The sequence below is a fragment of the Helicoverpa zea genome, chromosome 20, assembly GCF_022581195.2.
Source record: "Helicoverpa zea isolate HzStark_Cry1AcR chromosome 20, ilHelZeax1.1, whole genome shotgun sequence".
NCBI lineage: Eukaryota > Metazoa > Arthropoda > Insecta > Lepidoptera > Noctuidae > Helicoverpa > Helicoverpa zea.
The window spans coordinates 10,506,869-10,522,658 of NC_061471.1; the positions used below are offsets into that span (position 1 = coordinate 10,506,869).

At 32.8% G+C, this 15,790-nt stretch overlaps 1 protein-coding gene and 2 long non-coding RNA genes across 3 annotated transcripts in view; all 3 read left to right on the forward strand.

The window, feature by feature from the left end:
• Positions 1-10,797, forward strand: part of LOC124640144 (hemicentin-1-like) — a 77,966-nt gene extending 67,169 nt beyond the window's left edge. Inside the window, exons 14-16 of the mRNA XM_047177808.1 lie at positions 5,674-5,851; positions 6,279-6,460; positions 6,987-10,797. Of these exons, the coding sequence (XP_047033764.1) occupies positions 5,674-5,851; positions 6,279-6,460; positions 6,987-7,066 (440 nt within the window). The 3' untranslated portion in view covers positions 7,067-10,797. The remainder of the gene's footprint in view (positions 1-5,673; positions 5,852-6,278; positions 6,461-6,986) is intronic.
• Positions 136-4,721, forward strand: LOC124640145. Its single transcript, XR_006985526.1, has 2 exons — positions 136-2,930; positions 4,404-4,721. It is a non-coding gene; the product is annotated as an uncharacterized LOC124640145 (long non-coding RNA).
• A 3,590-nt stretch (positions 10,798-14,387) lies between the features above and the next one.
• Positions 14,388-15,521, forward strand: LOC124640186. The gene is made up of 2 exons (XR_006985536.1): positions 14,388-14,528; positions 14,686-15,521. It is a non-coding gene; the product is annotated as an uncharacterized LOC124640186 (long non-coding RNA).
• Positions 15,522-15,790: the final 269 nt, after the last annotated feature.

Here is a 15,790-nt window from a genome sequence, read left to right on the forward strand (position 1 = left end):
AGTTTAGTAATTAGGGGAACTATTGGCTAAGTGGCTAAGTAAAAACTTCGATGAGTCTATTCATTCGGGTGAAACAGACCAAGCTACAGTCAGCAGTTGCAAAATTGGTTGAGCCGTGAATTGTAAACGTATTTTAAAGATAAAGATAAAAGATAAAAGATAATTTATTTTGCAAATATGGGTACATACATGATGGAGTTACACATAAATAGGGTTCTGCCATATTTTACCAAATTGGCATGCAAAAACAAAAAAAAATTAAATACACTAACTAAAAAACAAAAATCTAATCTAAAACACACTTAAAATTAAAAATTATGTATGCCTACTTGGAAGGGTAAAATCCATCTCATTAAAAAAATCATTAATACTGTAGTAGGCTTTATAGGCCAAGAATTTACGTAATGTCTTCTTAAAAAGCAATAGGGGCAGTTCTTTCCAGGCCTTGGGACATTTATTATAAATTATAGGTGCCATACAGAAGACACTTTTGCGCATAAGTGCTGTTCCGGCACTATGAAGACATACCCTGCTGTTGTCCCGTCTATTACGAGGAACTACGTCATCTAACCGTTTGAAACGATCCGGATTAGATTTGACAAAGACTGCTATTTCTAAAATGTATATACATGGCAAAGTTAATATAGCATATTTTTTGAAGAAGGGTACGCAGCTGTCGGTGGGTTTCAGTTTAAAAATGGATCGTATGCATCTCTTCTGAGCCTTGAACACGGTTTCCCTTTCCGTCGAGTTGCCCCAAAACATGACGCCGTATCGTAAATGGGATTCTGCTAAGCCATAATATGCTGTCAATAATGCCTCCACACCAATTATACATGACAGTGTGTGTAAGGCGTAAGCCGATTTACTTAATTTCTTGCACAAAAAATCAATATGGGGTTTCCAGTTCAGTTTTTTATCTATACGGAGTCCAAGAAATTTTGTAGTATCAACCTCTTCTACAGCTTGATTATCATAAAATATATTTAAGTTACTTTTATCATTAATCCGTTGACTAAAGTGTATTCTTTTAGTTTTAAGTAAGTTAATTTTCAAATTGTTGTTATCTAGCCATTTTACTATTTGATTTATAGATTCATTAATATCATTTTCATATGTCTCCGGTTTATTACACGGTATCGTTAATGTGCTATCATCAGCAAATAATGTCAAGTGTTGCGGGATGCATTTCGGTAGGTCATTTATGTACAAAATGAATAAAAGAGGACCCAGTACACTACCTTGTGGTACACCAAATGAGATTTTACGTTCAGTGGATTGATAAACAATGTCATGTTTACTTTTCATATCGATTTTATTTATTTCTGTTATTTGGGTTCTGTTTTGTAGATAAGATTTAATAAGATTGTTAATATTCCCCCTAATGCCATATGATTCAAGTTTATTTAGAAGTGTACCATAGTGCACATAGTCAAAGGCTTGGGTCATATCACAAAATAGGCCGCAGATCGGTTTTCTCTTATCAACATTCTTTGCAACATTGTACAAAAAATCATAAATGGCCATGTTAACTGTCTTGCCAAGTCTAAATCCTTTTTGCTCCTCGCAAAGAAATTTGTTTTTTTCAATAAATGTATATAATTCCTTGTAAATATATTTCTCAAATACTTTAGCAATTATGGGAATGAGTGATATGGGCCTATAATGCTCCATTATCTCTCTATCATCCTTTTTGAAGAGTGGTCTGACAATTGCTACTTTTAAAGCGTCAGGAAACACACCTTCGCTAATGCTGAGATTAATTATGTGTGATAAGTGACCGCAAATTTCATCAGACACATGTTTTAGTATTTTAGTAGCGATACCGTCATATCCCACACTGTTTGTACTATTTAGAGACATAATGATTTTTTTAATATCGTACGGTATGCTAGGGGCCATAAACATTGATTTATTATTGAAAGCTAAGGTAGCTGTTTTAGGTCTGGAGTTGGCAGGAAGTTTAGGCTGTATTTTGTCAATAAAAAAATTATTAAATGCTTCTGCAATAGCTTCGGGATTTGATATGACATCATTATTTACTTTAATTTTGTTTATATTAGCTCTAGGTACGTTAAACTTCGCACGATTGATAATTTGCCACGCGGTTTTAGATTTATTTTTTGATGTTTTTATACTATAATTGTTTTGTGCTTTTTGTGTCAAATTAATTATTTTTTTATATACTTTAGAATATATAGCAAGCCTAGTTTTATCACTTTTATTACGGTTAAGCCTATACTGCCACAATAGTTTCCTTTTCTTTTTGCTGCATATTTTGATCCCTTTTGACAACCATTTAGTTTTTCTAATTGTATTTATTTTTAAGTAAGTCATTGGGAAACACAATTCGTAGAGTAACTTGAAAGTTTCAATAAAATTATTATAGGCAACATTTGGATCATCCGTGCTATATACTTCTGAAAAAGTGAGACTTTTTAAATGGTTTTTAAATTTTAGTATATTCTCTACGCTATAATCCCTTCTTTTAGTGTACCAATATTTGAGACAACATGTTTTTTGTACTGGACATTTCAATATCTGTGCGGTGTGGTCTGACAATGCAAGCTCCGCTACCTCAGTCTTACATGCCTTAACATTATGCGCAAAGTTGTCTATACACGATAAACTGGCCATGCGAGTGGGTTGTTTCAAAGCAAGTTGTAAATTGTAGCTCATAAGAAGACATTCAAAAGCATTCGTAACATTGTTTGGTTTTAGTACATCTATATTGAAATCTCCGCAGATAATAATGTTTTTACAATGTGTATGAAGTAATTCCTGCAAGAGCGTTTCAAGTCTATCAAAGCAATGGTTTAGGTTGTTTGTGTTCGGAATTCTATATACACATACAATTATTATTTTATAGCTGGTGAGTTCCACACCACAGCACTCAAACATGCCAGGAATGGATAACTTTGCTACTTTCGGTAATTCTTTCCATTGAATACCGTTTTTAATAAGAATGCATGATCCACCTCGTTTCTTTTCATTTCTACAAAACATTGCAGCCAGATTATAGTTAGGTAAATACAATAGATTCTGATACCCTTCCATGATAAAGTGCTCAGTAATACATAAGATATCAATATTTATATATTTTTTAGATAGCTCATCTAGACATATTAAGAGATCATCAGACTTATTTATTAAACCTGCAATGTTTTGGTGCAAAATATTGACATATTTATTAGAGAAAAAACTGTTCATTCTCATTATTACTCGAGCTTATAGATACAGCCACATCTGGTACTTCATAGAGGACATTACACACATCTAAGTCATCACATAATGTAAATTCACTTATCATTAAACTTAGGTTACGGAATATATTAGCTATGCCGCGATTATTTACAGTTCTACTCTTCTTCCTAAACATAGCAAAATCATAAGTAAGATAATAATTAGAATCAAACAAATAAACGTAATTATATGTACATGCATCCAGATGTAGCAGACTATTAAAGGTTTCTATTCTAGAATTAAACATTGTAGAATATTCATTTAGTTTAAAAGTGGGTGCACATAAAATTATATTTGTGTGTTGTAATTTTGACAGTGTTTCACGAATGTTGATAGTCAGTTCGACATAGTTCTGTGTTCGATGAAAATCTTCTTCACCGATAAATATTATGCAGTAGTCATTTAAAGTATATTTTTTCAATTTGAGATCTAAATTAGAGATAAGATTTCTTAAACCACAGTTCGGTGTTAGGTAGTGACAAATACTATAGTTCGGAAATGTATCTTCTGCGATTTTTAGTACTTTATTAGTTTTATTTGTACTTAAAATACATATTTTACTTTTTGTAATTTTATTGCCATATTTTTGTCCTTTACACTGCATTCTAGAATCGCTTTGCAGTTTGCCGGTATTGAAATTAACGCCATCTGTGATTGTTTTATCTAACTGTTGATGATTGTTGACACTGGTTGATAAGATTGTTGTTTCGACGCTGGTGGAGGATTCTGCGCACTGGACAGGGTTTTCCAAGTGTTTATCTTTAGACTGGTTAGCTTTAGCACGTGTTTTTTTATTTTTTGGTGTTTGCGGCTTTATCTTAATAGGAGAGCATGTGACTTTTTTATATAATTCATTCTGCTTTTGTAATTCCTGGTTAAGGCGGGTAAGGTTCATATTTTCTAGAGTTAAAGATTCTATTTCTTTATGGGCACCATTGAGTTCCATCGTTAATCTCTCCAATTGTAATTTCAACCCAGTAATGTGGTCATCTTCATCTTGTGAGATATCCGGTAAGCTAGTGGCAGTGCCATCTAGCGGAGAGTCTGTTAGAACAGTAATCTCATTTTCATCATTAGTATTAGATTCAGACTTTGCACGGTTGCGTCTAAACGTTATGTTTTCCAGGAAGTTCATTTTTAATTTTAAATTTATTCCACAGTTCAAACCAAACCAACTTAATTTCTCTATCTGTCGCCGAGTGTCGTTGAACCCGTGTCGGTAAAACAGCTTGTGCAGTGTTTCCGATATTACTCACAAGAGGCGCTGCATGAGGCGATGGCACGGATTTCAAATGCTCGAGAGAAAAAAAACGGTCTTAATTTTTTCTCATTCACAACAGAAGAAGTTTTATTCACTGTTTGATAACAAACACTGTTTTAATGTACACTTATGATGTAAAACTTCTTAATTGTTTTGAGTTTCTTGAACAAGACACCAAGAAAACTGTTATTACAAAAAATACACTATCACTTTATTACTTTAATGTTTCTTTTATAAAACTGTATTTATTTTTAGGATAACACTTGTGCTCAATTATTATACGTTATTGTTCACAATAACACTCAGTACTGCTTGAAAGATGCAATATAAATATTATTTACTAATTTACAAAAAACTTTCTTTACGAGCGCACTGTTTACGTGATGGTGGCGCCATCTACTATTATCACGCCATCTCTATTCTTATAGCTTCTGTTCTAAAGTCTGAAAATCAATCTTGTAATCTGGTATGAAAATACTAACTGATGTATAGATGTCAATCAGGCAGACGCTCCATTGCTATTCAGCCAATAGAAGCCAACCTCAAAATCACTGGAACAAGGCTGTCTAGATGATACCATGGAATTAGGGCATTCGCTTTATCTAGTAACAAACATCGTACACACAAACAGAAACGTCTTCCTTACACATGTTGGGGCTTTGATTACTGCAGCGGCACAAAATATTTGTATTGCCTACCGATTGATCTTCCAGGGAGGTCTGTTTATGTTGTGAAATAGCTAGTCTTGCCAAATGCCTTCACAGATAGAATGTTTTTGAACTGGTTGGTTCTAGAATAGTGGAGTCTGGTTCTTGACATGCGTTTCAGTAATTACTGTCGTAGAATTCACTTGTAAACACATGTATGCATATCAAACATTTTGACAAGCTTTGTCTCTCAGGTAATTTTGAGTCCTGAAATATTAAAGTTTTTTAGCAGGCTTTAAAATCGTTTCCTAATTCTGATGTAAACACAATCATATGCCATTACATGGCAGGCTAATGACTGGTTGTTCCTTGTTATTGTCTGCATTAACAAAAAGACAAAGACATGTTTTCCATTTACGACACTTAAATCATAAAAATCGGTAACCTCACCTTTCACTCTAATTCCTATTCCTTTAGTTTTACCCACAATCTTATTCTCTTCTAACTCCTCACCTTCACCAGGGTCTCTCCAAACCATGACACCAGCGCCACCTCCTCAGCCGCAGCCCTCGGATAACAGCGTGGCGTTACTGGTTGGAGCTGCATTATCCCTGGTGCTGCTAACTATATTGACGACATTGTGTGTGGCTATGATTGTCATGTGCAAGAAGAAGAGTAGGCCTAGGGATCCGGAGCAGAGGTATTTATTTATATTATTGCGTAATAGTTTTTTTTGTTTAGGTCTCAGAAATTACTGGAACGGTATGAAGAATTCATTCAATGTTAGATAGCCCATTTAAGCAGGCTACTTTTTATCTAGGTGCGCGGAGTATTTTCCCTAGGGACATGGTTGAAACCTAGCGAAAGCTATTTTAATATCGTATTCTTATGTCAATATAAATACTTGTAATACCTTGATATTATTTGAAGAAAACCTATGTCAAACGATAGATATCCAGCATCAAAATGATAATGATAAACGTTGCAACTACTACATGAATTTTATTTTCAAGCTCAAGAAAACAATACATAGGATGTTATCGGTTCTTAAAGATTTCATTAATAACTCACAAATGCTAGATACATACTGTGTTAGATGCTGACACTGTATTATTTTCTTCCTTTAGCACCATACTAAGAAGAAACGTAGGAGTATCAATGTACGGTGGTAGTTCTACACTATCATCGAGCGTAGTTCCGACAGTGGTGGTCAGAGGCCACAGAGGATCCAGGGTCTTAGCTGCCAGATGGTCAGGGGTCCTTGACGATGCCCCCCTAGCTGTGCTGGCTCTGGACACAAGACCCCATGGTAAGTAGCTGGAATATTCTGGAACTTCCCAGGAACACCTCAAAATAAGCTGCTTAAATATAAAGTACTTAGTATATTGTTTCGTAACTTAGTACCTAAACAATTATGAACAAAATTTTAATTAAATTATTAAAATCAGTAGGTAATAGTTTATAAAGTTTCTAATTCAGTTGAAATTTTAATTGCATTCCACTAGAGAATTATCATTTTATTTGTTAAACTATTTATTCTATGAAATAACTCGGTCCATAATTCTAATTTATTTAATGAAATTTAGTTTCATAAATACGTAAAACTGATTTTAGTTTCCACGATTTTAGTAGAAATAAAGAATATTTAGATGGCTTTTTTGAAAATTATATATTACCTTTTTTTAACGACAATTCTTAAATTCGTATTTCAACAGAAAAGTTTATCATGTTATCATTTTTTTTTACTTATTTTGACGATATTTATTGTTTTGTTAAATAAATTAAGAGGACTTAACATTAATGTTACTGAAACCTAACCATTCCATTGTTTTCAGGTGATTCAGATTCAAACAGAAGTGAGGACGAAATACAAGAGACTGAATTGACGAGAAACGAATTAGAAACGCATACTTAACGTATTATTAAAACAATGTTCTTAAAATCATGAGGAAGTAAACATCGAAAAATCACTTCAATATAAAAATACGAAAACAATTCACCAAACAAGTTAGAAAGAAATATGAAATTCTCTTTTTTCTAAAACGTTTTTCTTTCTTTCTTTTCTTTCTTTCTTTTTTTGTGTAGTGACAATCTATTGAACTGCTAAACTAGTTCAAATCACCAATCGATGTCGTGTCGTTGCACGTACAAATTAAAAAAAGGCTATTATTATTTTAACAGTAATCTGAAAACAACAAACGTCTAATAGTGAAGAAGAAACTATGCCATCACACGGACAATAATAGAAGTATCACAACTACATACCTAAAAGGAAATAATAAATGCTGTCTTAATATTTATTTCATGAAAGAAAACATTAGTGATAAGACCATAGCTAGCATAATGACTTAGATAGCACACATTATGATAAATCGTGCGAGATTTATTATTCTGAGGAAATTTACTGCATTATGCACTCCCAGAGCACACGTATGACGATTTTTCATAAGCTTACTGTATGGTATTACGGATATATTTTACAGGCAAATTATAGTAGGATTTCAAGTCCATTTTCGGAATATCTACTTAAATGTTATGAAAAATTGCGAGACTTTAAATGATTTGTGGTTTTAAAATGTGCTTATTTTATATTGCTTTTATTTTAAAGATTGAAAAATACTGGGTTATTATTTTAAATCTTAATTTTATTGGCTGAGTATTTAAGTACTGATTCGAAAAAAGTACTCTACTACAACTATGCTTTGTTATTCCGTTTAAATCTACAGATTATTTTATTCGATACCGACACTGCAACAAACTAGAAAGTATTATATTGCTACTTTTACAAGTTACATAAGATTATGTATGAAAAGCACGCCCACTTTCCAAAGTAGGTACTTAGACAACATCTGTTCATCAAAGAATAATAACTATACTACATTATAACTAAAACGATTATACGTGAGCTCATAACAATGTGATACCTCATAATAATATATTTAGAATAATAAATCGCCCACATTTATTACTCTGAACAAAGCCTTATAAGTGAATATAATAATACGTCTTATAAATTTAATAAGAAAGAGTATCTTTTATAATAATGATATTATTAAAATGTAAACTGTCGCGAAATAGAGTAATGCTAAAATGATTATTCAAAATGATGTATAGAAGACGAGATTTATTACAACTTTTAGTAACCCACAGACTGCAAACTTTAAGTCGGCCGACATGACAGTTCGTTTGGGCTCACAAGTCAGTATGGAAAGAATGATAGTACGCACATTACAAAGATCAGGTACGTACGAGTATTTAGTCGATATCAGACCGACTGAAGCTTTTGATTGAATCACGATTTTTTCTTAAAAAAAGATTTTTTCAACCATCCAGCCAACTGTCGGTCGACTGTTTAGTCTCCAGTGTGCTACTTTTAAGTACATAATTGAAAATGAGTGATACATTTTAGAAAATGATTGAATTTCATAACAATATTCTTTTGTGTCGAAAATTGAAATAATTTATTTAAGTAATGTTATGAAATTGCATTTTTCAAAAGGAATTTTTGTATTGTATAAATGCGTTGTATGCATGACTCAGTATTATTTCGTAGTGATAAAATATTTACTTGGATTTGTATATAAAATAATTTAAATTTTCTTTGTGTAAAATGTTTGCTTAGATGTTATTGATATTCCAAGTTTTTTTAATTGATCCTTAATGTCACGTTTAATGTCCAAGGCGTTTTCGAAAACCTGTGGAAAAATGCCTTGATATTTAAAAAAAAAAAAACAATTTATTAAGAATTTTATCTATGATATTTAAAATACCATAAAATGTGATTTAAACAAAAAATATTGCTTGTAACTTTTGCCCATTAGTTTTTTAGTTCTCCTTAAAATTCGGTGTACGAGGAAGCATGTAGAATATACCAAATATTGAATAATTACAGTTTTTATAAAAATAAAATAATTTAGCTGCCATATTTACATAATACGGGTATTAAGATGTAGACGTGTTAGATATTTCTTCCATAAATATTATATTGTATAATTTAATGTTATATCTATGTAGATGACATAGTTTTGTAGTCACATCTCACCGATTTTTTACGTATTTGTTTGTATGAAAAGTTTTGGCATCCCTTCTGTGATAAGATCCAAAAACATTTTTTTTCATATAATACAAACAATCATAGGTTCATTTCGTTCAGGTATTTAAATAATGACAATATCCCACGGCTAGGTAGCAGCCGCACCAAACAATTGATTAAAATGGTTAAGCAACCCTTGGTTTGGCGCGGTCGTTTCGTAGATGGATACCATATATTTCACTACAAATTTCGTCATGTCAGAAGGCACGATAAATATTAGTTTTCTTTTTGCCTAAAAGAACGGTAAGTGTAACACATATTATTTTTTTTTTTTAATCACTGAAACATTATCAAGAACATCACCCTTTAAAATTCTGAACCAATTATAATTTTTTTATTATAACGTCTATAAAAATCCCACATTTCTAAAGTACTCACTCCAGTTAACAACAAACTGCATTCGGCAACACTAGATGGAAATGTCAGTGTTCCGAGTACTGGACTCGGAACACTGACGGTATCAATTTGCTTAACAAACAAAGTATCGGGTCCCGTGATAACTGACATCGGATTGACTACTCTGTGTTTAACGGGAGTTATAGAAGGGTGTGTAGCGGGGGTATTATCGCGTCTAACGGGGCTATTAATGCTTAAGTCTATATCGAAAGTTTTGTAGATTTCTCGGGATTATGATTGAGGTACAGGTAGAAAAATACCTAGACATAGAAAATTTTCAAAAATAGTTTTTTGTTGATGTTCTTTTTTGCCTTTTAGTTTTTGATATTATCAAAAATTATACTATGTTACATTTTAAAATAATTATTTGAAAATCCCTGAAAAAAATAGAAGAAAAGGCTAAAAAATAGATTAAAGTTTTTATTTAAATTGATCGTTATTTCGACATATTTTATTCGAGTAGCATTGATAACGGTTTCGCGGTTTTCGGGTTTTCGTCTTGATTATTTTGACGTAGAATATTTGAAAACTTACTTAAAATGTGATTAATAGTAAGTTCTTTGAATAAAATATTATTTTGACAAATGATATGCCAAAGCTTTCCATACCTACTTTTATTCATATTATATTTTAAATCAACTATGTATATAGTTTTAAGTTTTTAAGAGTACACAATATTATAATAATGTAAGACCAAAGAATAGAAACAAAGATTTTGAAGTTACAACTAGACAACATTGTACAAAATAAATGGTAATTTTAAAGATTTTTTTTTTTTCATTTTTTTTTTATTAAAAACTGAACAGGTGTTTTAAATTGTAAAATATGCATATACGCATTATACTCAATGGTGTAAAGTAAATTTTATGTAAACAGAAATAGGTATGGCAATATTCGGGCAAGTTATTAATTTAATGAGAGTGTTCAGCACTTTAAAAAAAATTGATTTCTTCGGTTATTTTTGAACTGTAGGTCATACCAGTTCGGTTACTTATGCCATATTATTATAATTTATTTCTAAATACACATGCAAATTACACCTCTATTTTACATCTCTCTGAAGATTTGCCTACTGAATACTATAAAAACAAAATCAAATGTATACGTTTTAGTATAACATTGTACAGAAAATAAAGAAATATAAACTTTATATTTTATTGTCTGCTTTTATTTTAAACCTGACATTGTTTCTTTATTGTAAAGAATTTATGTTTCTCAGTAAAATATTATTGAATTTTTACGTTTGTTTGTCAATATTGAATATCTTTGTTGACAAAAACGACCTGACAAAGCAAACAAGATTTTTATTGCTTTCTGACTTTTCCACGTATTTTTGAAAAGCTCTGTGTGATTTTCTTTTTATTTTTTATAATTATTTACTAGCTAATGACTAGATGGCGCTGACCTAGATACGTGAATGCAAGGAACGGAAACTTAAAAATAAATAATAAGAAATAAAAATGGAAATAAAAGGAGAAAAGCAGTCAGTCAGATTATTATACGAATGTCCCGAGAGATTTTAAAAACAATTTGTCCAGAAATCTGAATTTCTTGGGTTTCTTTTATGTACTACAAATTCATATCCACTGCACACTAAAAACACGACTGACAGTTGGCCCGATGACTGATTTTTTATATTTTTATTGTGAATTCAATCAAAGTTTTTAGTCGGTCTGAAATCGGCCAAATACCTGACCATTGTTATATGCATACTTCCATTTATCTTCTTACTGATTTAAGAGCGTAAACAAACTATTAGCCGATTAAAAGTTTACGTGTGCACTCTTATCAAAAATATTATCAATTCTATACATTAACTTTTAATACCTATTCACAACTTTTCCTCACAATTTTCCCGTCAATCCTTCCAACAATCCTTTGTAAACATGTCTCGTGCAGACAAATCCTGTAACAAAAGTCTAGTCTCACATTACGATTCACGAAGCATCTTTAATATGACATTAGGAATTGTGAGAGCAATATGTTCTAAGTACAATGATATTTATACTGGTAAGCGGATTGTGAGGCGACGAACTCGAGTTTATTATAAAGATAATAGGTTTCGTGTCGTCTTGTTAAAGAATATTTAATATTGAGCTTTTTATTATTGGGTAAATCTTTTATTATAGTGACATGAACTGGCTTCAGTTTTTATGGACTCTCTAGGTAAGTGAGAAAACTGCATGAAAATTAGTTTTTGAGTTGATGGTGACAGTCTGAAGCATCGAAGTAGTTACCTCTTTACCACGTTTTATAACTGTTGATTTCTATAACCTATCTATCCATTGTTCTATACGAGTAGATAGATTGCAGAAATATCCACCAATAAATGTGCAAAATAAAGTCGGGCAATGGAAGTCGTGGTGGCCTAGTAGGCAAAGAACCAACCTCTCAAGTATGATGGTGTGGGTTCGATTCCAGGTCAAGCAAGAACCAATGCAACTTTTCTAAGTTTGTATGTACCTACTTTCTAAGCATATCTTAGACACCAGTGACTGTGTTTCGGATGGCACGTTGAACTGTAGGTCCCAGCTGTCATTGAACATCCTTGGCAGTCGTTATGGGTAGTCACAAGCCAGTATGTCTGTCACCAGTCTAACCAAGGGGTACTGGGTTGAGGAGGTCAGATAGGCAGTCGCTTCTTGTAAAGCACTGGTACTCAGCTGCATGCGGTGAGACTGGAAGCCGACCCCAGTATAGTTGGGAAAGGATGAGAGTTATGAAATGTGCAAAATAAATAAGATGTTTTTAACAGCCCAAATAAATAGTTATTCCTACAACTGGGTGAATACAACCAATCCTGTATAAAAGAAAAGTCACATAGATAAATTAATACAACATTGGACTGTAACAATTTTACTGGTTTACGGTGTAAGCTATTACGCTAACCCTACGACCATCTTCAAGCCACATCAGTTTATTATGACTTCGGACGTGTGCCAAGAAGTATGTATGTGTGCCTGTATGTATGTGAAGTCACTAGGTCGTGTAGGCAAGGCAAGGTGTGTTTTTACAAGGAAGAATATGCCTATATGCTTTAAGATAAGGGCAGTGAACGCAAACAAGAGCAATAGTTTTTCTTTCTTTCTTCTTTTTAATTGTGAAGGACAATGGGCAGATTTCTATGGACCATGTGCTATCAGCGGCCAGCAATGATTTTGGTATTGACGGATTTGGTAGGTATGGTTAATCAATGTTTTGAAGTTCTATCCTCGTAGGTTTCAAAACCGAAAAAAATGCATTTTTATGGTTTTTCATTCAAACAAAAATTCACAATAAATAGACAAAACGGGATTAACTTTCAAATTATACAATTCTCAAAAACGCAAGTACCTATTCATCTGTTCAATTCACTCGAATAATTTCACACAATCGATAAATTCTAATCGATTTATTCCATTCGAATACACTGGCTGTATGCACGATTCTAATGTCATTAACACCATAAAAAAGGTTCAATCACCTAACTAAAGGGCTGTATTTTGTAAAATCTCCAAAACTTATTTCATTGGCATTCATATATTTTCCAGTATATCATAGCGTTTTCTTTTAAAAAGATAAAAAACTTTATTTTCTTGGACATTTCGGGTGATTTGTTGAAGAAACGGCGTGTGACTAAATTTTAAATGTGAAATGAATAGTAATTGCTTTATTTTCATTTGAAGCAAGTTTTTCTTTTATATAGTAGTATTTCGCCCCGGTTGCACCCTGCATATATGGCCCTTTTACATTACTAGTAAGTCTTCGTAAATCGTAGATGCATACCAAACGAGTATGTACCTATTTAATGAAGAGAATCACAGTCGTTTAGGAGTTACGCTAAAAAACGACGCACGCGGCTGACGACTTTTTAATTACAAAATATGCAGTCACGATTCCTAGTAGGCTCTATAAATTTTAAACTAAACTTTTCACGATACAACCTTTCTACATAGCAAGCACATTTTCAATAACCTACGTTAAGATAGAAGCTGCAACAATATAGACGAGGCGATATCTAAGCTTAGCTCGTAAAACTGAGCGACTGTACCACGCTCCTATGTGGCTAAGGAAACATTGTATTCTGTGTAAAAATCTATGATTCGTAAAGTAAACGAAGATATTTTATGGCAGTCTGTAAAATCTTGCGTGTAGTGAACTGTGATTTTGTTTACTTAGTTTCTCATTTGCTTAAAGTGTAACTTGATATTACTTAGGCTAATGGTTCAATGTGACTGCTTACTGCGTGTTTGATTTGATGGTACAATGTTCATTGATAAAGGCTTCTCGTAAGTTTGATTCCAACTAAATTTCAAGTATGGTGGGTGGTGGATAATGGTATACTTATTTCTAGAAACATCCACCACAAAGAGTAAATCGAAATGGAGATAAGCAAAACAAAAGAAAAACATCATGCCTTTTTAGACTGGTGGAAATATAGTGCACGTAAATACATAATAATTTGCAAAATACAGACGTTGTACGGGACACAAAATGAGTAATTCTATCGCCAACAGAAGGCGTTCAAAATTAGCACTCATCATCAGCCTATCGCAGTCCACTGCTAGGCCTCTCCAAGTGCACGCCACTGAGATCGATTTTCAGCTTCTATTAAATTAAACTTAAATTATATTAAATTAGCACTACAAAAACGCAATTTCCTATTACAAAAACCTTACTTTTTCATTGAAGTTTCTTCAATAATACTCAAGGCTCTCGATCTATGTAACTCTTATCTACGTAAGTGCAACACAAGCATTGTTAACCCTAGATAGATAACCTACGTCGAAACGACGTAATCGATTTTGAAAAATCGTTATAACTCATTTGTTTTTCGCGTTATTATCCTGCCCGTTCCTGTCAACTCAGTCGGCCGTCGGAGCTTGTAGGACATACCCATATCGCCCCGGTGAGTGCAATACTTTCGTCAATATTTACCTACCTTACGTCGAAGTGACGTATGGTTATCTTTAGTGTTCGTTTTTTGTTGCTGGGAAAATGTGTTATTGTCTTTTTTTGAGCATAAATTTACATGTTTTTTATTCGTTTTTTTTTACTTGTTATAGGCCACGATAAAAATTACATTATGACGTCACGAAACCGTGCAGACGATGCAGCAACCTGTCGGTTGTTGCGTGAAACAAGCGATGAAGAGATTGAGGTGTCGGACAGTGAAACTGATGACTGTTTATTAGAAGATGAAGTACAAAGTGATGCAGAAGACTTTGAAGACAGTGCACCAGTGAAGGGAAACACTGATGCTGAAGACATGTTTGGAAATAACCCCGAAATTTCTGAAAGTGCTTCGCTAACTATGCCGAGTTGTATTGTCATGCCATAGCGTCAAATTCTCAGTGGCAAAAGCGATCATCCTTGGACGGCGAGTAAGACAGAACACGTGGCAGAGTATCTGCTGCTGATAATATGATTTGTAAGAAAGAAAAACCGCAGGGTCGTAGAGATTTTATGAAGAAACTCAGCGGTAGCCTGATGACCCCATGGATGTAGACAAGGCGTAAAATGGTCACTTTGCCGATAAATATCAAAGAAATAAATAGTAGTATACTGCCAAAAAGACCAGCCAAACCTCCCACACAACATGAAGGTGTACTTGAGCTAAAAAAAAAGGAAATATTGTGCCTTTTGTTCTTCAAAAATTAGAAGGATAACAAAGACAATGTCCGACAGCTGCAAAAATCTCATTTGTGGAGAGCTCAAGTCTAGCGCCTGCCCTAAGTGCCTTGCATGCTAAAATGAATAAAAATTGTGATTTACTTTAATTTGTTATATACTAGAGATTAAAAAAAAATGATTTTTAAAAGTTTACACAATAAATTATAAGGATGATGGAAAGATTGCTAAACGTTTATGTTTCGAAAAGTAAAAATTATCTTGTTTTGTACTTATTTTTTTTTTCTTATAAAAATATAAATAAACTCTAATGTTTTTCATTTTATCAACATATAATTAAAGATATTAAAACATAATATCACATTTATAAACATAGTATATACATAATCTAAAATATGCTCACTCAAACATTCGCACGTCGAATCGATGTATGGTTATCTTTAGTGTACAGTGAAATATGGTTATCTATCTAGGGTTAAACAGAATAGCAGTCAGTATCTAAACATACAATTGCTTCGTTTTACGACTCGCGCTTAGCCG